The 24855-nt window shown below is 36.3% G+C and overlaps 1 protein-coding gene across 1 annotated transcript; it reads left to right on the top strand.

Annotated features, from left to right (window-relative positions):
• Positions 1 to 2629: 2629 nt before the first annotated feature.
• Fancm (FA complementation group M) lies at positions 2630 to 24389 on the top strand. The gene is made up of 11 exons (XM_089237552.1): positions 2630 to 2799; positions 6290 to 6367; positions 7023 to 7181; positions 7960 to 8203; positions 11559 to 11710; positions 14375 to 14468; positions 14670 to 14836; positions 15575 to 15781; positions 16368 to 16539; positions 17828 to 17973; positions 18715 to 24389. The coding sequence occupies exons 1-11, from the start codon at positions 2635 to 2637 to the stop codon at positions 24259 to 24261; spliced, it is 7131 nt and encodes a 2376-aa protein (XP_089093678.1). The 5' UTR covers positions 2630 to 2634; the 3' UTR covers positions 24262 to 24389.
• The last annotated feature ends 466 nt before the right edge of the window (positions 24390 to 24855 follow it).

Raw genomic sequence — 24855 nt, 5'->3', positions numbered from 1 at the left:
CAGGAGCAGTTCGCCAATCACGCTGTTGTGAGCCGTATTGCGCTCTGTAGAAAAAGTCGTACTGCTTTTCTTATTGGTGAGTGGACGGCGTGTCGCGCTGGGCGAATCACGTTGCGAACGGCACAGAAAACCTGCTCCTAGGAAAACCCGGCTTAATCGAAAAACAAAAGAAAACATGATCATATCTTTTACAAGACTTTAATATACAAATATAGGCTGTTTACAAACAAATGAAAAATATAAAGACTGTTGCCAATTTTCAATTTACTAGGACAGAAATGTTTCTGTATCTAGTAGTCCCTACTTGCTAAAAAACTAAACAACTGAATTTGGATTAAAATCTTTTAAAATTGTTTATAAACTATCTGACGAAACTTTTTGAATATTTAGTACAGCTTGGATATATTTTTATCATGATTTCACAAAAAACAAAACAAAACTGCGCTTCACCTAATTCAGTTGTACCGACGAAATTCAGATATGAACAGGAAAAAGCCTCGAAAGCCAAAACCCTGAATAATAAAAACTGATGATTGAAGATAATTGTAAACAAAAGTTGCTGGAATGAACTTGATGCTAGAAAATGCTCAAATATTACTTTTACACGTGTTTGTGCCTTGAACATGAATTAAATGTGTTACTGTTGGCTTATACTACCGTGAAATTATATCACGTTTCACTTTAGATTAATTAATCATTAATAAATTAATAAATAATTTTTGTGTATGTTTTTCTATCTATTGATGCACTATATTCAACGATTGAAGTGCATCGTGATGCTGATTGATCTGCATAAATGAATGGTAAACAAAAAACTTTATTTCAAGCATGGAATAAAAAGAGCTACGTCAATACCGAGCATGAGCAACGGGATGCACAGCCAAGCACTTCGCGCAACTGCGGCGACGAAAACGATTTCCAAGTTCGTCAAAGCATCGTCGCCAACAATCCCAGAGCGGCGCCAGGATTTGACAGCGATGCTGGTAAAACATGGATTTACCCCACAAACTATCCCATAAGGGACTACCAATACAATATAGTGAGAGAGGCTCTATTCAAGAACACCATGGTTGTGCTACCCACTGGCTTGGGTAAGACATTCATAGCTGCGGTGGTGATGTATAACATATATAGGTGGTATCCGGATGGCAAAGTGGTCTTCATGGCACCGACTCGGCCACTCGTTGCTCAACAACAAGAAGCTTGTCTTAAGATCACTGATATTCCCGAAGAAGAAACATCAATCATGACAGGTAAATAAGAACTTAATACTATGATTTCGAAGTCAAAGGTGAGCATAAAACACTTTGGTGTATTTGGAGCATGCAAAATAGTATGTTTGTCACTGAAATTTGTACATATTTCTTGTTGATTCTGCATTCATTCATTCTGTGATTCTTCATTCATGTTGATTCTGCAATAAATAGACATTAGTTACAAATTGCCTGATACTGAGATTTTTTATTGCTTAAAGCTCATTTACATTTGGCAAGTTTACTACCTGTTGTGTGGCAGTAGTAAACTTGCTCACCAGCTACAGGCGAGTGAATAGGTTTCAACTAGCACAGAGAGTTACAATTACGAACACTGAGGGATTAGCGCACCAACCTCTTAGTGATCATAAAAAGGCAGAGATGTCGAAGGCTGTTGTTTGGAAATGGCAATAAACTGTAGGTTCTTGTCTAATTAGCCCTCATGTGCAGAAAATCACTGTGGTGCGACGAAAATGATCAATACACGCACACAAATAGTAAAATCGCTAACTGGATGAGCAAGAATCTTTTTATTTCCCCCCTTCCTTTTTTATTGTTGTCTATCTCTTTCATTGCTAGTCAGAGTAAGTAGAAAGAAAAGTAGCCTCACCCATATCACACCTGGGAGATTGCAAAAACGCTGGTGAGTAGGAAGAAAAGTAACTCGCCCCTCAACTTTACTTGTACTAGCAGAGCGAGTTTACTGGCTCAGATAATTATGTTATTACACTGAGCGACTTTGGTAGTAGTGAGGAAAACCACGAGTAGTTAGTAAACTCGACCAGTATAATTGAGTCTTAAGTTACATGCCCAGAATATAAAAAAATAATTTTAATCATTATTACTTTACATATCAGTGAGTAAATATAAAGTTATATTTAGCTCAATGCAGTGGTTTTTTCAGACCATGTGATGTGCAGCGTTGTTTTTTGTTTTGACTTGTATCGCAAAAAGTCACTTGCTAGAAAAGTTTGGATTCCATTCGTAGGCCAAGAACCTCTGGCTTAATAAGTTTCACATTGTAAAATTTGAGGTGTTTCTACACTGCATATGATGGATGTTTAAGACAGTTATATGTAGACCCTTTCAAAGTTAGAAATCTGGTAACCCAAAGAAGAAGAACCAATAGGGATTTTGATAATGATTAGTACCAACTACTGTGAAGGCAAAATGTTGATGGCAGTGACTCCTAAAGCATTTACTTAACTGTGTTAATGATGGGTTGCTCAAAATGCAGCAATAAATATTGATGTTTTTCCATTAAAAAAATTATTGTTTTGCACTATCCTGAAGTTTTTCTGTGCATATTCAGCATTACATTTAAAATAATTTTTGCTAGGACCAATTTATTTTGGAATTTCTTCTTCCCTCAGGTACTGTTATGCCGGAGCGAAGAACTTACTCATGGATAGAAAAGCGAGTATTCTTCTTGACACCTCAGACTTTAGCCAATGATCTCGCTCGCAGTATATGTCCCGCAGCTTCAGTTAAATGTGTTGTCATAGATGAAGCACATAAAGCCTTGGGTAATCATGCATACTGTGAGGTAAAATATCCTTTCTTCATTTGTCAAATCATGTCTGTTTAATCTTTCAAAATAAGTATTTATTGTATATGCTCATGTACAAGCCAGGATTTTATTATTCAAAAATTTCTTATATTTGAGGGGGGTTGGCTTATATACCGGTCTGATTTTGGGGAGAAAAATTCAACCATAGTTATACCAACACCCTTGCCCCACTATAGCAGAAGTGAACTAATTCTGAGTCGTAAAGTGGGTTCCACACCTGGCCCACAAAAGTAGAGCCATCTTCACAGTTTAATGTGGGGTTCCCAAACAGAGCAATGCTGTATGACATTTAAAAGTTGAACACAATTGATGATAATCGCTATGCAAAGTCATCCGAGGTCTCTCATCCACCAAGAGACTCCAGGGCAGCCCAGGTGAGCCCATGAATTAAGATGGCCCTGCATGAAAGGTGTTTCCAGAAAAAAGTATCAAACCACACACCATGATCAAGTTCACCAGTGTAAAGGGAATGAGGCGGTTGATGACAAACACTTCCTTCTACAATTCGAAGATGTAATTAACATTTATTATACAATTAAATTTACAGAACCTACAAGAACTAGCGGCCGTCCGTGTGACTATCTCGTTTGAGTTTCAAAACCCAAGTCCAGCCTCACCATCGCGCAGCTATTTTCCCTATTACGCGGACAACGCCATCCAGTGGTGGACACTGTCACCTCAGTACCCCTCCCTTAAGTGATGGAGTCACATTGTTGAGTAATTTAGTCTATTCGGAACGGGTACGTTGAGTAGTAGTAGGCGCAAACGACACGTGTCGGGTGGTTGGAATAGTCATCGTCATCTGCTGTTCTGGTGTTGATGGAACTACGATGTCTGGCCCGTCCAGGTACTGGTTGTTGAGGAGATAGGCCGGTTTGATTCGGTCGATCGAGATGACGGTTTCCCTGTTCTTGACACGTACACTGAAAAATTTTTTGGATCATGGCAGCACTTCGAAGGGACCTTCGTAGGTCGATTGTAGAGGGCGTCGGTGCGAATGAAAACGTGTGTATAGGTCATCAAGGCTTGTGGGAAACAGACATTACAAATCTCGCCTGTCTTGCCAGTGTCTGGGAATTCCAAATTTCATTTGATTTTGAAAAAATTCCCATTGTTTACCCGGCCGTTCAACCCGAAAGTTGACCCACCTAAACATGATGTCCTTCGTTGTATCGACACTCAGGAAAATTCCCCTGTGCAATGCAAGTCCCGATGGCTCACTCCTGAACAGTACGCGTTCATCAAAAATGAGTAGGCCACATGTCTCGATCTTGGGGTCACCACTTATTGTAGAGGGAATGAGGCGGTTGATGACAAATACTTCCTTCTACAGTTCAAAGATATAGTTAACATTTATTATACAATTGTGGCCGCTGTGGTGGTCGAGTGGTTATAGTGCCGGACTCGTGATGCGAGGATCCGGGTTCGAACCCCACAGTGGTGGTCGGCTGAAGTTGGTTTTCTGTGGTTCCCAACTTCAAGGCGCAAATGCGAGCCGATCTCCCCGTTAAAAAGTCTCGCCACAGAGAGCAACAGTCCTACAACGGTAATCATTCAACCATAACACTTCACTCATAGTTAGTAAAACTGGGGGGCAGATGACAGCACTACACACAACAAGCATTACACAGAAACAAACTATACGTCAGGTTGCACTACACGTACACGCACATTCCCGCATTTACCGATTCGTTGGGGGGTTCCGCGGGGGGGGGGGGTGCATTTGTGGTGTAGCAGTAGTAGGTAGGGGCTCGGGGATCCATGATGTTCTTAAGTCAGCCACCTCGTTGGGCAATTTGCCTGTTGTGGCGTTGTATTTGTATTTGTATTTGTATTTGTAATTAAATTTACATGACCTACAAGAACTAGCGGGCCGTGTGACTATCTCATTTGAGCGGCGAAACCAAAGTCCAGCTTCACCATTTTGCAGGTATGCTCTTTTCGCTATTACGTGGACAGCACCATTCAGTGGTGACACTGACGCCTTACCAGTTTACGGCCCGGGAACAGTAGTCATCTCACTTATCCAACCATTCAACTGAACATATTGTAAACCCATGCACTCTTGCCCACTGTAAAATGTCAGCTGAATAAATGGGATGAGAAGAAAGGTTTTGAAGGTTCTGATTATTTTTCATTCTTTCATATCTTAGGAATATTTATTTTTGCTCTAAAATATGTTTAATTTTTGGGGGTCAGCTTATACACAAGGTTGGGAATGGGGAGAGGTTGGCTTATACACAATTATATATTGTTGGTGTTCAAGCAAAAGTCACTAAACGAAGGTTTTTAACAGCTAGCTGATGTGAAGATATATTTAGGAAAGAGAAAATTCAACTGCCCTTACGGGAAATCGAACCACAGTCCTTTCACTTTCCAGGTGAACGCCCTAGACCGCTAGACTACAAACGCAATGAATATCTCAATCTTTTCTTGGAGCTCATGTGCACTGAACGGAACCATGCTCGAAAGAACATGGGTCTGATTCCCAGCAAGGGCAGTTGAATTTTCTCTTTCCTAAATATATCTTCACATCAGCCAGCTGTTAAAAACCTTCGTATGGATAGCGAAGAGTGATATAGCCCTCAGAAAAGCCACTAAGTCCACCAAAAACTTTTTGATGCACTACTTTAGTTGATTAGAAATTGCAATTAATTATTTCATAATATAAACAATAATGAACCACAAATCTAAGCATCTCTAACCTACTGTAGGAGTTAAAAATCTTTAAAATAATTTTTACTATTTTTCATAACTCAAAAGTTAAAATTGACGAAATCTCAAATCTGGACTTAGTGACTTTTGCTTGTATGCTGACGATATATATACAGTAGATTCTAGACTATTCAGTGTAATGTAGTGGAAGGGCAGGTGGGATGCTTCAGAGCATAGGCCGGAGTTTGATTAATACAGTGATCCACGGATTAAGAAAATGCTTAAAAGAAACTTTTTTAATTGGAACTGTAACTAAGCATTTGTCTATAATACATTTAAAAGAGGTCCAGAGGGTGTGAATATTGTTAGAAAAAGATATGGATAGGAAATCATTTGGCTTTTTCCCATTTGATGACATCACTGAAGCAGTGTTGCTTTTATTAAAAGCACAAACCCTCATATTTTCTGAGAATATGTATGGCATTCTATATTTTATATTTCACGCTTTTTTTGAGTTAAAATAAGTTGAAATTACATCTAGTAATGGTTTGACATTAAGTAGAGACTTCGAATTTCAATTGATATCATTTATGTCATAAATTAGGCCTATACATATCATAATTAGTAGGTCTTGGATTTTTATAGACTTAAAACACAGTGTCGTTACCTTACCATTCTGTAAGGACATTGTGTTTTAGGTTGTAAAAATCCTAGCCCTAATAATTATAGTCTTTGATTACCAATTGGTTCAGTTTTTAAAAGTCATGCTTTTATGTGCAGTTAATCATAAGTGATTCCTCATTTATTCCAGGTGATTCAGCAGCTTCAGATTTATACGTCCGAGTTTAGGGTTCTTGCTCTCACTGCTACACCGGGTAGTGATACACAGGTTAGTTATATATCAGATAAATAAAATTGTATTGGTTTATGTGTGTGTTTTTTCTTCACATCCCCAAAAGAAGTTGAAGGAAAATTGATTATTCTTCAATTAATTGATAACTTTTTTTTCAAGTTACTATTATATGGAATACATATACAAATGGAAGGATTATCATTTTCCTAAAAACTAATGGGATTGGCAACTTCTTCATAATGGTAATACAGATGGGTAACAGAAATTTGCATGTGTGAACTATAGGGAAACACCCCTCCCTCTAAGTAACAAAATTTTAATGTGCAGGTTCTTTGCCACTTCAAATTAAAGACAGGAAATTATAGTACTATAATTTACTCAAATTTGATGTATACTTTTTCCTTCTAAAATCAAACCTGTTAATATGAGCTCATGTTAGAATCGGTGACAGTATGATACATGTTGAAGCTGAGAAATAAGATACCTATTAGATTCAGGGGGGTACATTGAATAATACCAAATTTTATTATTTATGATCCTTTTCGATCACCTTTTTATTAACATTTATTTTTGATAATTACATGAGTTGCGATATCAGGATGCGTGTAAATATTCATTATGCTCATTAAAATGTCTCCCTGATACTTTTCTTCTATTCATGGCTCCAATGGTTTTTCTTTTTCAACTATAGGCTGTCAAGCAAGTTATATCAAATCTGCTGATCGAACATGTCGAATTAAGAACGGAAGACAGTGATGACGTAAAACCTTATTCCCATGGCAGAAACGTGGAAAAGATCGTAGTTCCTCTTGGAGATGAGCTCTCATCACTGAGAGATAAGTTTTTGGATGTAAGTCTGCAGCATAATTTTTTTATGACTTAACGAAAATGGTGTCACCTTGTAAAATTATTTTTTTAATTTGTACCTTCTTTTAAAAAAGTGTCTTTTTAATCTACCTCAGCACAAAACTCTTCAATTTTTTTCACACAATCAGAGAGAGAGAGAGGAAGTGAAGTTCAGCAGGACATGGATCCTTACCCTGAAACATCAGGCCCTTTTTGTTCCATGGCAGTCGTCAAGCCAACCATTTGTAGTGGTCAGCATTTCTTGTCCTAATGAAATAGCTATGATCGTAAAGATGCTACTCATGGGACATCAGTTCAGTACTCACTACAACCAATCAGAACAGGCTGAAAAAGCATAAGTACATGTTGGATAGTCTTTGACTGTGGGCTAGAGACAAATTTAGTTTAGTATTAACTTACTTAACTTAGACACTTCCTAATGATGGTAACTGCTGGTGTTGGGAAAACGTTGAGGAAAAATGAACGCACAAATGACAGGTTTTTGCTCCAAAAACTTCAATTTTTGTTTAATGTTGTTTCTAGTGAACTCTTTTTTTCGTTTTTCATTTTAATGAAAAACGAACGTTGTGGTGACCTGCCCACTTTGGAAAAATCAAATGTCTTGGCTAATAGAGACTAAATTGAGGTTCACTGAATCATTAACAAGATTAACCCCATAACATAGCTTTGTGGGACTATGGAGTTGAGATATTATTGTATAAAGAAATTATTACTGTTTTGATATTTCAAAACTTACTTATTGCATTTATTTCTCCCTCTAGATTATAAATGTATATCTGAAGCGGCTGAGCATGCGCAAAGCAATGAGTCCAAAGAATCCTTCTACTTTGTCAAGATTCCAAATACTCAAGCTGAGGGATTGTTTCAGAGATAAATGCCAAGCAAACTTTGACAGTAAAACATTTGGTTTATGCATGGCAGATTTCTCATTGTGCATAAGTTTGTATCATGCTTATGAGCTGTTGCTGATGCATGGAGTGAGGCCTTTCCATAATTTTCTGACTGGTAAGATGTGATTCCTTTGTTTCAGTTTTTTTGTTTGTAAGCATACTCTATAGTGCTGTTACAGTATTCATTCAGGTCTATTATGCACTCAAACCTAATATGCACCTCATTTCTTAGCTGTGGAGCTACATATTTTTTTTACCAATATAGTGATACTTTGGTTAATGAGGATAATTTATTCCAAAATCACATTTGTCAACTATATTTCCAATGGGTTTCTAATGAAAATCGATAAATTTTTTCGATGCTGCCCAAAGTTTGACTTACAAAATGACAAATTTTATTTACATTAAAAAAAAGAAGGAAAAGGGACAAAAACAGACTGAATGCTGCGATAAACAGCTTCAAAATATGATGGAAGAGAATTTAGAGCAACATGAGAAACAAAAAATTTTTATTTTACTTTAATGTACACAACTCACTTGGGTTCGTAGATGTCTGTATATGTCAGTGGTTCTCCAAAAACTTTTGTCACCTGTGACCAGGGTTGATAAAAAAACCGGTTTTTTTGAAAAAAACCAAAAAACTGGGTTTTTTTGGTTTAAACCAGGTTTTTTTGGTTTAAACCAGTTTTAAATAGTATTAACATTAAAAACAATGAAATTTCTGAAAAATCATTCAAACTTCCAATAATTAACGAAAATAAAATGTTTATTAATGTAATTAACACTATTCCCATGCTAATTAATCAATAAATGTTTATTAAACTGTAACAAAAACCAACTTTTGCCATTTAATTATTTTTTGCTTAAATCAATGGATTACTGTGTAATTGAAAATTCTTTTAATGTTATTATTAATAATATAATATATAAAGGTTTTTCTCCAGTTACTTTCAGTATACTTAATTACGAAGCTATTTTGCAAAAAGTAATAAAAATTAGGTGAATATAATGTATTTAATGAAGCATAAGTAATGCAGATTAATTAACAATGATTTACGATATACAGGGTGATTATAACTAAGGTTCTGATTTCAAAACACTAAAAAAAGAGCGATTGTCAGAATGTCTTGAAAATTGACATGAATATTCCTGAAAAAATTCAATTTTATTTGATAAAGGGGAAAAAATACTTAAAAATGTAAAATTAATGACATCATCCAACATGTGGGAAATTTGCTCGCAGAATGGAAACGATAGTCAGTCAAGGCAAAATTATAACTTAATTATAGCATTGCACGAGTCCATAATTCACGGAAACATCACAAAAAAAAATGAAGTAATTGAACAAATAACTACAACTTACTCAAAAAATGTTAAATATGTTGTCCACCGCGTGTACTGGCTATGAGGTTGAAAGCACAAAAATTCTTGTTCAACAGCAGAATCGGAATATGCCATGGTCATAATGTGGATGTGCTTGCAATTCAGCTTTATTAAACCAAGCGCGCCCCCTTTCCCCCGTTCATATTCCTGAGGAATGAGGAACTTCTAACATATAGGGAATGTGCTGGAGATTACAATTCATCAAAGTTTGCAATCTGACCACTGTTTATAACATTTTGAGGTACCCCCACAGCCAGTAGTTGCAAGGGTTAAGGTGCGTCCTGTCAAAATGGGTCTTCAGCAGCTGCTTTGCTGGTATTGCAATGTGCATCTTGATAGAAGTTCTATCCACACACTGACGCTGTGGAAGTGCCGAAATGATGTGGCTGCACAAAATAGATTATACTGCTGGCCAAGTACAGCATCATTTACTTGCACATTTTGCACTTTTTTCTTTTGCGAAAGAAACGTCTATTGCTTCAGGAGTATCCATGCAAATTTTCAGGTCATTCCGATCAGTACTTATTGTATAGTTTTGGAATCAAAACTTAAATTATAATCACCCTGTATATAGCTGATTATTTTTCATAAATATGTTACTACTATACAGTAGAACCTTGATTAACTGGGCTTAACAGTGTGTGTGTGTGTGAAAGTATAAAAAAACAACTATTGAATATTAAGACTGGGAGATATACAGTAGGAGATGTGCTACTTCTTATGGGAATGAAAATGTATGTGAGGTAATGTAACAACTAGTACACTGGTCTTTGTCCTTTAAGGACAGCTGGTGTCTTTATTGTATTATAGGACCACCTGCCCCTAGCATGATGGTGTCACTACTGTAGCTGCTTCTTTGTGAAGGGAAAAAGAAACCCTGTGAGATAATACACCACTACATTTAGATGTGTGATGCAATCCTTATTCATGAATTTGTTAAAGATAGAGCATCATAATGTAGCCAAAGGTTAGAAAATGTTGTAAGAATGAGAAGTTTTGGCTTTTATATATAACTTTAAATGACTAAGATACTTCATATGAAAAATATATATATATATTCTGGCCACTTTTATGAGACTTTTTGAAAAAAACCACTTATAAAATCTTATGTCATTTAAAGATATACCGTCAGAATGTACCCCAAGGATATAAAATGAGGTAAAAATGAAACATTTTGGCTAATAATGAACAAATATGATATTTTTCAGGGAAAAAAATGATATTTAGGCCACTTTTATCTGATTTTTTGAAAAAAACCAAAGTGGTTTTTTTAAAAAAACCAGTTGGTTAAAACCAAGGTTTAAACCATGGTTTAAACCAACGTGGTTTAAACCAAACAACCCTGCCTGTGACTCCATTGTGCAATTCATGATTAATCTATAGCTCTGCAGAACAGTTTGGTAGATATTTCCTCCATATAAAAGAACCTCTTCAAAGCATAAATAGTTGCACAAACCAATATCTTCAGCTCGCTGCGATGCTTCTGACAAAGTTTGGCGATGCTTATTTTGAGAAACTACTATATGTGGTATGGCCAGCTCAGTTTCATACAAGCAGATGGAAAAGATGTGCTCCTAGAATGTCTGGCCATTCAGTTTGATGTTAAGAGTTACCGTGTGCACTAAAAACATTCTAGTCTGTGCTTTGTTTTTAATGCATTTTCTTTTAGCATCGTCATTTATTTTACACGAGATGGCTCAAAAGTGCTCTCTGAAAGAAAAATTGAGATGTACTTGTGCTCAATTCACAAATGCATTTAATTAAAACTCTTCCATAAATTTTCCGTAATAGTGTTTTTTACACAGAAGAGTTCTTTTCTTAAAATTCTTCTTGAGATTGTTCTGTACACAGTTTTCAGTATATTCTGCTTTGGGGCTTATTAACATAATGCTTGGTTTTCAAAATTAGCGTAAACAGTATGGCCCATCCCAAAAGTCGCTGCAACCCAAGTTTGGGTCTTGATCTATAGGTTAAGAACCTCTGGCTTTTTAATAATTGGCTTTTCTTTCATGTTTAGTACATTCATTTATTCACTGCGTAATCTGAGATACACACTGTGCTCATGAGCTGTATTCAAAATATTTCAGGTGTTTTGGAAGGTGAAAAATCAATTCCTCATGCTAAAGCGGAGCTCTTGAAAAACTTAGATTTCGAAGAACTGATGCAGCTTATTAGTGAAAAATTCATCCTTAAGAATCCAATGTTGGCAATATCCTCTGGAAAAAGTTCTCAAAATTCTGTGAGTATGATGCTAAATGTTCAGTATAAAAATGGCAGTGAATTGCCTTAATGTCTGTAGCCCTGAATAATGGATGGTCAGAAAAAAAATGTATGAAAATGACCAAATTCAGTTATGGAAATTAGTAGAAGGTTTTATATGGTTACGGGTGTATGCTGGTTACAAAGAGGATTCTATAGTGGGGGGGGGGGAAGAGGGGGAAATGTGTGCCTCTTTAGTTTTATAGTTTTAAGGCTAAATATGTGAAAAAAAAGAAACTCCCTTAGGTGGCCAATTTTTTTCAGAACGGACAATAGGCTCCATAGAAATAGTACAAAAATCACTCCCATTCCGCAGCCACCTCTGTATGTGGTTAGCGCCCAACCTGTCTGCGGCCACTTCCTTGTAGATAAGAGTTTTAAAAAAAACAAGTTTTGTGTGTTATTTTTTTTTTCCTAGTGCATTCAGAGCTGGTAGTTCTTTTTGTAAAACCTTATCATCTTTATACATCAGCATAAATACATTTTCGGATCTATCAGATTTTCTATTCATGTATGAGACTATCAAGTTGGAAAATTTTTTAAATAGGATGGTAAAGGCTAATGTTATATGGTTGCTGCTAACTGATAAGACAGTTCAAAATTTTGCTCCCGGAATGACATGGTAAACCATACAAATAACCTATGATATGTATTTACTAAATAGGTCAAGGATGTGGAAGTTTTGGCTCTGTGGATACTTTCTTTACTTTCTAGCATGCAGATATTCAGTAGAAAAACAGTGAGGAAAGAACATAACTTGCTATAAAGAAAGAACAGATCCCGGATAATACAGATTAAGGAATTGATAGGATGATCTGGTATTTCAAGTTCTGCGTAAGATACAGTAAAAACTCGATATACATAACGATACCGAACCAAGGAAAAATATCTTTCTAGAGGAATTATCACTAAATCTACAGTCAAAATTATCATCATGTGTCATCAAATTTATGCTGCTGTTGGCAACTTTTCTAAATTGAAGTTTTCAGTATCACCAAAAAATGAGCTTTTGAGTATTTTATTCGCTGCAAAATATTTTAATTGATTAGCTGATAAAAGAAATTCAGTTAGATGTGTATTGCTCCTGTAAAAGGGGTTATTACACCAAGGTGTATTGTACAAAAGAGTAGCATACCAAACACTTTCGGTGATTAAGTGATGCCCAGCACTGATATTATTAGACGTCCTCGGAAGAACTGAAACATGTGACATGCGTTATAAAAAGTATATACTGAAGGATATTTCAAGCGAAAAGTAAATAAAAATAATAACAGTTGTAGTGGTTTCAAAATAATCCTAAAAATATTGTTATAGAGGGATTTATCATAGTAAACAATATTGTTGTGTTGAGAGAAGTTTACCATTACAGACTATAAGCTGTTCCGAACAATATTTGAAAAAATACTGTTGTAGAGAAATTTATCGTTATATCGAGTATTGTTGTAGCAAGGTTTCACTCCATATGTATCTGTTTTGCAGGTATTGTGAGCAAATTGAGCATATGATTTTTTTATGACATTGAAAACCGTGATTTTGACACGTCCCTGAAATGTGTTTTTCCTGTCATACAACCTCTATTCAGCGGTCACTTCTACAGATGATCACTTTTTGCGGAACGCAGAGTGGCCGTCTTAGAGGAGTTTCACTGTATCTATAACACTATCCATATATAGGAAACTCCCTCCATCCTTATTTTTGGGACCCAATTTTTGGCAGAAAGGGGTTCCTTATACACTTTAAAGTATAATAATTTACGGATTATATAAAACGGATAATAATATACGGATAATATACGGATAATAATAATTTCCTATAGTGTGGATTATAAAACTGCATCTTATCTCCAGCTACTTTTGTCAAAACATTGGGATGGAAATAACTATTTTTGAAATTAATTTGTGTAAAATGATATTTTAATGATTTATAGATAGCATATAAATGTATGAATAGGAGGATAATTTTTTTTCTACAAAAACAAATGAGACAAACAATCAATCCCATATATTTCTTATGATTTTATCATTGATGAATGAAAATTTCCACATGCGAATTGTATGTCAGTATAGACTATAGAATGATATTTTTTCTTTAAATGGGGGAATTTGCATTCACGGATTATTGTACTCAGTTGGAAAATCCACTTGGTTGCCAACTTTTCAAGAAGGCAAAACTTCTAAAACAACTTACCCAGATACTGTTAGGCAGGGCTTGACCAATCCCAGATAAAAACTCACTATGGTGAGTGAAATATTGTTAAAATGCCCCTAAAAATGCCCATGCATGGCTAGTAAAAACAGTCTGAGGATAATATTTTTGGAATTTATGCAAGCATGTCTTCCAACATGGGAAGAAGTCATCAAGTCCAGGAAAGGTAAAGAAAAACATTATTTTTGACTATTTTTTTTGGGTAGAAAGTGTGTAGCTTCGTCTAAAGAATTTGTCTGACATCAAATTTTTTTTCTTTTTTTATTTGTCAAGCCTTGCTTTGGATTCACAAAATTTTAAGGCATATATGGTTACAAATTATGTAGGTAAATGTTTATGTTGTACACATGTGGGGTTCATAATATTAGTCAAATTTCCAGTAAGTAAAAAAAGTTTCTTTGATCTTCCAATTATTAATGTTTTTCTATTGTATTTCCAGAACCAGCCACTTCAATCTAAAGCATTAGTTCCTGGTCATCCGAAATTGAAAAAATTGGAGGAAATTCTCTTGGCACATTTCCGAAAATTCACTGGTGAGAACTTTAAAATTTAGGTTGTATTTACACTCAAGCTATAGTCATATAACATGGTTTATGGATCATGGATATAATGGCTCTTTTTTTCATTTCAGTAGTTATGAAGGGGAGGAAAAAAATCTTTTTCTATGAATCGAAAATTTTTTAATGTAAAATACACTATGTTGTTAAAATTTGTCACTTATTTGTTCTATATAGGTGCTGAAGGTTCAGGAACTAGAGTCATAATATTTTCACAATATAGAGACAGTGTCAAGGAGATAGAAGATGCATTGAAGCAGCATAGTCCTTTCATTCGAGCCATGAGTTTCGTTGGTCAGTCGTCCAAATCTGGATCCAGTATCACTCAGAAACAGCAGCTTCTGGTAAGGAGATGGAGGAAAAACTATTTGTATTATGATCTAATGATAAAAATGAGTAATTTTGATGAATAATACAGTCGATGCTGCTTATTATAATCATGGGTAATGTTACCTTTTTTGCCAAGAACAGAACAGAGGTAGAGAACATATCGTTAGGAATCGTAATCACATAGGAAAGCATGGTTGGAAATGGGTAGGTGCCACTGTACGGACATTTGGAAGTAGTTGGATTGTGATTGTTGGTCCTGGCGCATGCCTCCCCCCCCCCCCCCCCAGATCACCTGATTTTAACTCCTCTTGATTTTTTTTTTTCTGGGTGCCTTACAAGGCTGTAGTTTACAAAACGGCAGTAGATCCAGACATGGACTTGGTGGCACGAATTGCCATCACTGCTTCTATGATCTGCAAAATGACCAGTATCTTCGAAAATGTTCAGCAATCCATGCAGCGCAGATGTCATGTGTGCATCAATGCCAATGGACAAAATTTTGAACACCTCATGTGATGCGTGTAACTATTGTACTCCTTTTTGGATAATGAAGCTCTTTATGCTATTTTATATATTGTGTTCTTAATGCATCTTTATGTCTCTTTATCACTTGAGGGTGGCATTTCTGACCATGATTTCCTATGTGATTATGATTCCTAACGATATTCTCTATCTCCCCTCCAATTTTGTGCATTGAATTCCAGGACACCCTGTAAAAAACAAAATCTAAAAGAAAATCAATTTGTCCATAGGTTGTGAAGAAGTTTCGTGAAGGTGGTTTCAACACGTTAGTAGCGACTTGTGTTGCTGAAGAGGGTCTGGATATCGGTGAAGTGGATCTTATAATATGTTACGACTGTCAGAGATCCCCAATTCGTCTCATTCAGAGGATGGGCCGCACAGGACGTTTGAGAGAAGGTCGTATTGTCATGCTTTTGGCCGAAGGAAAAGAGGAACAGGTATGTTAATTTTTCTGGTTGATTGTACAATTATTATTCATTGTAAGGAAAAAATGTCAGCTTATTTCAAGATTTCAGCAATCCCAGTTTGTTACGGTCTCATTTTAATATTAGATTATCTGAACTCTGTTGTATATTACTAAGTACAATTGGCTGGATACCAAGTACAATTGTCATATCCAAACGATTGTATTGAATAGTTACCAATATTCGAGGAATGTGAATTTTCTTTCCCAAATTAGTCTTTGCTTGGTATTCAGTCAGTTGTACTTTGTACAATTAGCGGAGAAGTTTATTGTTTCATTGTCTGTTACATGTTGTCACAAGGCTGAAACTAGAAAGGGGGGGGGGGCTCCTGTCTAAAGTGGCAAATTTTAGAGGGGGAGGGGCAAATGTCAGGAAAGAATAAAAATAATGTTATGAAATCATCAAATTTTGTTTTGGTGGGGGCGGCTTAACTGTATTTGTTCCTCCTCACAAAAATCCTAGTTATAAGTACCCTGTGTTATTATAAAGCTTTCTATGAGCTCCAAATTATGCATGGATGTTCAATGTGGTAACATTAATTTTTTGTTTTTGTTTTTAGCTTTTCAAAAACAGTGAATGTCAAAAGAAATGCATTTTTAAAGCAGTGAATAATCTATCATTCGCCGATTTCTACCAGGATAGTCCTAGATTGGTTCCACCTGGCATCTACCCAACTTGTGTGAAAAAAAGAATGGAAATTCAGCCTAAATCCAATTTGATTTCTAAGCAAAGTAATTAAATCTTGTGTTTGATTTCTGATTCTATGTAAAGTCGAATTATGGTTGATAAAAAGAATCATTTTGTTTTCATATTATTAAATACTTCTCTTTTAAAGATAATGTGTATGTCACAGGGCTGTCAAATTTACTAGATATCCATTATGCCCGGGGTGTTTTTTTTGGGGGAAAATTGTTTGTTTTCGAAGCAAATGTGTACCTTTCAGGTAGAAATTTTATTTTGAGGTTGGTTTATGTATATTTAAGTCTATTTCAAAAATTTCTGCATACTGCAGTGTTTAAAATATGTATATTTTGAAGTAATTTTTTAAATAATTTTTTAGAAGCAAAAATATGATAAAAAATAATTTCTTGGAATTACAAACACATGTTTTTATAATTCTTCTGACTGCCTTTTTTGTTTATGTAAGCATTTAGATACAAGACTCACATATTAAAATATGTTACAAGAAACCACAAACAGAAAATGTAACCATATACCTTAGTCCAACAAATATACCTGATATGTAATATGCGATAAGGATATCCACAGAAATTATTGCTTATCCAATAACACAGAATAATTTCTCTCTCTCTCTCTCACTCACTTGCATAAATAAATTGAAGCCTGTGTGAAAAAATAAACCATTTACATATCTAATAAATAAACGTTATAACAATCGAACCTGGTATGCAAGGGGACCTGAGTTCGATTCCCAGGGGAGACAAATCACTTATCTTTTGAAATATTAGTTTCGGCATGAGATCCAGAAAATTCAATTTCTTATGAAAATTTTGTTCATGTGACGCATTCTTTCCGAGACAAGGAAAAATATACGGAGGGGGAAACTTCAATTTTTTTCACTTCCCACCATCTACCACTATCGTGTTATCTCTGACCTTAGAAAGTAGTTCTACTACCTTGAAGTACAAAGTCCTGTACTGTTATTGGTATAACCCGCGGGCTATCAAAGTCCCTGAATGAATATGTTGAATTTTCAGATTTTGGAGAGTGTTTTTTCTGCTGTGAGTTATATACTGAAAATAACGTTAATTTCATGGCTACCAACCTGCATTCAAAGAGAGCATATCTAGGGTGTAAATTTGCTTTATTTCCCATAAGATTGCACATGCTCCATTTTCAAAGTTTTTGCTCCAAAAATGAAAGTTTTATGCTTCAAAATGAATGAGGGGTGCTTGCACCTCTGCATTAATATTCAGATTCAGATTAAAATGTCACAGTTGAAAAATCTCAACTGCTTTTTTAAAATGTTCTGAAACATTTTTTACAATCATTTTGCAGCCACCAGTGTATCAAATTCCTCCGGCTTTCTCGACGAGCAAGAAAAATTATATTTCAAGCAACATTTCGAGTTTCCAGAGAATGATACTCCTGTGCTGAAAACCCATGGGAATTTTGTCACCTTATCGAAAAGTCGCAATAATACGGTATATATGTATTTTTGTAAAATCATCACTCACATTTCATTACTCTAAATTATGCAATGTAAATACTGATAGTTTTTAGTTTTGTATTTTTCAAACATTTTTCATTGTATACCTTCAGAAAAAAAATTCCTATTTCTCCCCTCCCTGGCTAGTTCAAACCAAAGATCTCACCTTATATTGATAGCTTTTACCTCCTCCTCCTGGTTCATTCCATCGCTTTTCCGCAAGATATAATATCACCATTTAGAATCACTGGTCCAATCTTCACCACCTCAATCAGTTCTACAAGCCATAGAACTGTTGTTACAAGCTGTGGCATTCTGTTCACGGAATGCATGTTGTAATACTAATTTATGTTATGTAAGGTGTTTTGCATGTCATTTTTTTCCCCATAATGATAATATGAAGCCCCTTGGAAATGAACTGAAACTCAGTTAATTAAGGTCTTAATATCGGCTCATTAGTTCAGAAAAGAGAGGCAGACTTGTGTTCAAATGAACTTGCTGAAGTCTCTGAAAACAATGTGGTCATTATTCCCTGACTACATTTTCACCTTATCCACATCTCTCACTCTTCATAGACTTTACATAAATCTGTATTTAAGTCTTGCTAAGTAACTAAACTCTTACATTGTGTTATATTGATATCATTTTCAAGTGATAAAAATGATTTTGGTTAAAATTCATTATCAATGTGTGAATCAAAATCATTAGTCAATGTGTTGATTTTTTTTATTCATAGGTGACTAACACTGCTGATGAAGATAGCAAATCGAACAAACCACTACTTTCTGTCGATAATTGGAGACCATGGCAGACCATTCCTCAAAAATTCTTTGTGGTTTCACATTCTCCAAGAACTATGGCTTTTGTGGAAATGATGCAATTACTCCAATATCCACAAACACTCCCAGATTACATCTCCGAATCATCCCCTAGAAAATTTCTCAAACCAAAAGCACCTGCAGCAAAGAAACGGAAGAAAAATAACACAATTAATTGTCTAGAAAGTACTTCCAAGAAAAGAAATGATAGGCAAAGTATGAAGCAAACAAATAGTCCAGCAAAGACCGGGACTGTTTCAAATGATGATGAGTTATGCTCTGTTGATGTTTGGGAAATGGATACAGATGAATCTGTTGGAATCATAGATGCAGTTACTGATTCAGATTCAAAAAACATCACAGACGAGGAGAAGAAATCATGTCCTGTCAACAGGGAAGCTGTAGTTGGCGAATCACTTTCATCTTGTTTGAGCAGAGAAATTAAGAAACATTTAATCGCCAACATTAAGCCTAGTGTTAAATCGCCCCCATCTTTGACTGAGCTGACGTCATTTGATTTTGACAGCATCCTAACTTGTGATACAGATTTTTCAATTTCAAAATCACGTCTTGAGACTAATTTACTGGCTATCTCTTCGAGATTGCAAATAGTCAAGAAGCCTATGTTGGAAATCATAAGGTTAAAATACGGCCTCAAGGGGCTTGTTTCCCTACCCGACAACTTTTCTATTTCATACTTGGATAAATTACCAACTACAGATGACTCAGAGAAAAATTTCCATCAGAAAGATTCTTTGAAATGCGAGTCAAGTAGCATACAGCAGGAAAACGATTTTGATGCAGAATTAGAAAAGATGGAATTTGCAATTGATTTATCCTGTGAAGACGTAGAATGTGAAGTTGCGGAGCAAGAAAATAGCATTTATCAGACTGAACTGAATATAAAGCAAGCTGGTACATCTAATATTGAGCTGCATTCTAAATCAGCTAAAATCAATACTGTTTCATCCTTGGTAGTTGAAAAACAAAAAATTGAATCCAATGGACACAATTGCATTGCAGACTCTTCAAATGATATTATCGGCGTAAACTCTGGGAATCCTCAAAGACTGCAAAATGTTTTTGATGGAAGTAGCTCAGATATATGTGAAACATCTGAAATGCAAAAGAAAGGGAAACAAAACTTTCAATCGAAGTCTGTTTTCTCGATGTTCGAGGAAATTGAGACAAAGAAACCTCAAATTGTGGACGATTGTGTTACACCAACTTCAAAATATTTGGAAAAGTTGGATCTATCTTGTGACCTTTTTGAGGACATTGAATCACCAGCAAAGAAATCTATCTTGCCTAGTAAGAAACCTGGCCTCGCAAATAATGGAGATAATCGTTTGGTCTTGAAAACCACTGAAGGTCAGAAAAACCTACACCTCAGCACTGGTGATGACTCTGTAGTACCAGTTAACACTGAACCCTCATCTGTGAAAATTAGCGAGACAATATCAAAGTCGAGTTCAGCTATACTCTTCTCAAAGAGGCAAGCAACTGTGATGAAGGCATCCACACTGTGTGATGAAGTAGATTTTAAAAGTGACGAAAATAAAAGTTCAGAAAGAAATCTGACCTTATCAAGAAATCAAAATGATATCACTGAAATACCTCTTGAAAATGCCACGAAATCTATAGTGTCTGAAACTCGAAATTCTTACAACAGAAGCAAAATATTTTCTGTTCTAAAGAAGAGGACTTCAGCTGTTGAGAAGAGTTTTGATCCTCTGTTTGGCCACAAAGATTCTAAAAGTAGCGTTGAAGCTGCAGTGAACAGTAAGTCTAACATTGTTGATGCTCTAAGCATTAATTTTCTTGCAAACGTTGAGGCTGAAACGAATATAAAAACCTTCCTGAATCAAAATAGTGATAGAGCTCTACATAAGACCAGTGATTCCTTAATAGCAGGTGGCTCGAAAGATGGTCATAAATCTATGATTCAGGAAATCAATGAGTTGTGTGACAGCTCTCTGCCGCTCATAGAGGATATTGACGAGCATGATGATGATGATTGTGTGTTGCTGTGTGTTTTGGATGATGCCAATCAGAAAAAACAGCCTAGAAATAAAAGTGAAGTCGAAACAGATCATCAGCAATCTTCATATTCCAGAGCTGCTTTCCCTTCAACAAAACCGGAGGATACTACTAAAGCAGATAAAAGGAAGAAAAGTGCTGAAAGTTTGTCATCTACTGCAAAAGTCGTTCAAAATTCACATACCATCAATGACATTTTTGATTTTTCTCTTGCTAGTGGTTGGAAATCTGTACCCGAAGCAACGAAAAGTGACTTTGGAAAATCATGGCTTAGAAGACGGTCTAGTGAGATTATTGGAAAAGCGATACCCAGCTCAGATAATCATCAGACACCAGACTCTTCCTCTGCCGTAGATGATAAATCTTTGTGGGAGCCATCTGTGTCTAAAACAATCAGTTCAGTTGTTTCATCTGGCAGAATTCACGATCTGAAAAATCATGATCCTGTAAAGATGAAAAGTTTCAACACAAATATTAAAGAGGACGTGCGATCATTATCAAGTTTCAGGCAGGCTGATTGTGCCAAAGCCCAAAACACTGTTTCTGCTGATAATGAATCAAGACTGTATACAAAACTGGGGAAAAGTACCAAAAGTGAACCAACTAAGGCAGATCCTTCCGTGAGTTTTTCATTAGCGCATGGTTTCACTTCTGTAGGGGGGAAACGACCTATATTTCAAAGCGACAACAAGAGAACTTGTGAATCTTCCAATTTCAATGTCAGCACTCAGTTTACAGCCACACAGTTAGCCTCCCTTGTTGATTGTTCCATCAGGCCCGCTCTGGAGGACCAGTTGGCTGGTATCAGAGATGCACAACCCGAAGAGAAATGCATCATCGATCTATGTGATGAACCCCTTTTCTTGAGTGATTCAGATAATGGAAAAAGCCCGATCCGGGTACATCAGAATGCCTCAAGTGCTCCAGTTAATGATAAAAAGTTATTGACTACAGATTTCTCGAACTTTCAAGGGGCTAGCGATGAAATTTTAGCATGGGATATCGACGACGATCCTGAATTTGTTAAAGATCTTGAGACAGAAACTTCGTCTGCACCTGTTGACTCCCACAAATCAGTAGACCTACATAGATCTGTTTTTAACAGTAGAGATTATGTGTCATCAGCTACACCAAAGAGGAAACCTCCCGCAAAAATGAATGATAGTTTAGATTGCAACGATGTACTAGACCTTGATGTATCGTTTGATATTACTTTCACACAGAAAGAGAATTCTCAAAAACATGCCCTTAAACGTGAATCCAAAACTTTTCCTGGATTGGGTGGAGACAAGACGGATACTTGTTTCAAGTCGAAAATATCTGATATAGAAGATCATTCAATAACAAAGAAAAGAACCAGCATATCAGTACGAAATGTTGATGGTAATGACACTGATGATGATTTCAAGATCCCTATGAAAAGATCCAGGTTATCGAAAACACTTAAAAACAATCCCTCTAAGAAACCTTTGCACACAGCTTCCACGAACTCTGAACCTGTGAAGTCCAAGAAACGAGCCACAGTTAATGCCAAAGATTTCATAGTTCGAGAAGCAGAGGTATCTGATGGCGATGCTTCTGCCGATGAAGTAGAAGGAAGTCAAATGGATCATCTTGAGTCTAGTTTTATAGATGATAACTTCCATCTGAACGACGAGAAAACAGACATGCAGGCTCATTATCTGCAGTCGGTGAAAAACTGCGTTGGGCAGCCAAAACGCTACAAGTTCAAATTTAGCCCTTGTACAAAGGATGTCTTCTCGCAGGTAGAGATGGATCACTCTGCAGATTACGTTCAGGACAGCTTCTGTGTGGGAGACGACGAAATCATTTATCTCTCTTCTGAAGAGGAGTCTGTAATTATAAAGAAAAAGAAAAGCAAACATAAAAAGCGGAAAAGGATTACAGTCTCTGATAGCAGTGACAGTGACAATGAGCTCCAAAGCAAACATCTAGGTGGAAAGTGGGAAGATCTGAAAAGTAATGTTCCTTCTCGGTCCATGAATCATTCTCAAGTCTGTAACAGTGCCGAACAAATGTTACTTTCCAAAAAACCAATATTTCTGGAGCTGCCTGCTTTTTCTAATCCCGTGGCTTCGACTAGCAAAACTGATCATAAAAACAATGAGTATTCTGCAAAGGTATGTGCATCCATGAAGCAGAATAATGTGCTGTCACCCATCGGAAGCAAATGGAACAGCCATAGCATTACTTCAAATAGTCCCAAAAGTTTTAATGCAAAACAGGTGATGATGATGGACAGCAAAAATATTGGAAATAATCTGAATAATGATGCCAATTTTGATGTTGACCCATCACTTGCTTTTTCTTTTGATATAGACTGGGATGATATAAAAGAACCGACTCAGTCAAGCAGTCCTAAAGATTTTGGCAGTCATCATAAAAACAAACTTCATCTGGAACCAAAGAGCTCTTCTGTGAAAACTGCTGGTAGTCATAGTTTGGATTCTCTGAGCAGGATATTTCATTCTCCCAAAATGAAAAGTATGATCAATGCTACTAGTGTTCCTCAATCCAGCGTAAAATTTCAGAGTGATATCGCCTCGAAATCTAACCAGTCTACTTCATACTTATCACCATCTATGCATTATAAAATCCTACAAGAATCAACTATTGCCAACCATAGCCTTGCCGATCGTGTCCTGCATGATAACACATCTACATCAGTTGCTTCAACTTCGTTCTTCACCTGCCAACAAAGTCCTTGCATTAACAATGATGCCAATGCTACAACCAGCCAAAGTGGCAATTCTTTAGCAGTTATGATACTAACCAGCTCTCGTGAACTTGCCAGGGGCAAGAGCGTTATGAATGAGCTAAAACGTCTACACGATGTTAAAACATTTGTGATGACGCTCCCGGATACTGATTATATAGTCAGTAACAGATTGGCTGTTGCCAGAATCATCATAACAGAATTCACCATGCAAAATAGCATGGCTAAGACTTTCCAGAAAGTCAAGGCCATGAAGGAGCTGTATGAGAAGTGCTGCATCATCATAGAGAAGGAGAGCCGCAGGTCTTCCAACAGTTACACTAAAGACATCACTCGCCACTTGGAGTTCGCGCTCGTCATATGGTGTAACTCTTCAATAAAAATACTCCATTCCGAATCCCCATCTGAGACAGCAAAGCTCTTGTTCGGTTTGGCTGACGGCGAGAAGAAGAGGGGTTTGCACATAAACGTTCCTGTCCGTCTCGAGGGCAAAAAGCAACAGATGTTCCAGTTTTACAGTACATTGTCACTGGTCAGCCCAGTGTGTGCTTTGTATTACGTGGAGAATTACTGCACCATCGGACACTTCCTCAAGAGCAGCCCTAAACAACTCAGCAAGAATGGCTGTATATCGCAAGCAAGAGCGGCTGTCATATACAGGAATCTGAACTCAAATTTGAAGCTTTGATGTGTATTATTTTTCTAGTCCTGTTTGTTTAAATATTTTGTAAATTTTTATGGGGACACTGCAGATCACCGAACTGCAATATGTTTTCTTGGCATGTGACTGTTCAAAACATAGGCTATTAAGATGGAAGTTGAATCGATGTTCAGTCTGAAACCCATGAGCATCTATTTGATCAGTTGTTACGACTGGATTTGGATCAGTTCTTCTATGAAGATGTATCCATTTATATGTATTTTAATCAAGTTCTCGTTCTTGATTGAAATGTGTTTTATGTGTATATATATTGGAATAACTAATAACCAATTATTAAGCTAATTGATTGCACAAATTGAATCACAATGATCAAATCACTCACAGATCGATGACTAATGTCATGGCCCGGCGGTTGACAGGTATACAGCATGTGGGTTGATCCAATTCATGCCTATGCAATTCACCTGAAACATTCATCCAATGTTGGAAATTTCCTTTCCTTGACTTATATTTAATTATATTGCGTATGCATCATGCATATACAGGAGTTATATTGTATCTTCCAACTTGAATTAGCAAGTTGTCCGAATATGAATACGTCCAAATATACAGAATGTGCAC

This window comes from Pholcus phalangioides, unplaced genomic scaffold (assembly GCF_987345545.1).
Source record: "Pholcus phalangioides strain wild (caught in Gottingen) unplaced genomic scaffold, Ppha-v1.0 ptg000010l_1, whole genome shotgun sequence".
In the NCBI taxonomy this organism is placed as follows: domain Eukaryota; kingdom Metazoa; phylum Arthropoda; class Arachnida; order Araneae; family Pholcidae; genus Pholcus; species Pholcus phalangioides.
This window is presented reverse-complemented; position numbering and strand designations above follow the sequence as displayed.

Bases quoted from the DNA above. Each gene is read 5' to 3' on its own strand.
- Fancm (XM_089237552.1), top strand. From the start codon at position 2,635: ATGCCGGAGCGAAGAACTTACTCATGGATAGAAAAGCGAGTATTCTTC. The intron at 15,782-16,367 runs GTATGTTAATTT...TTTTGTTTTTAG, and splicing joins CCGAAGGAAAAGAGGAACAG to CTTTTCAAAAACAGTGAATG. The intron at 16,540-17,827 runs GTAATTAAATCT...ATCATTTTGCAG, and splicing joins CAATTTGATTTCTAAGCAAA to CCACCAGTGTATCAAATTCC.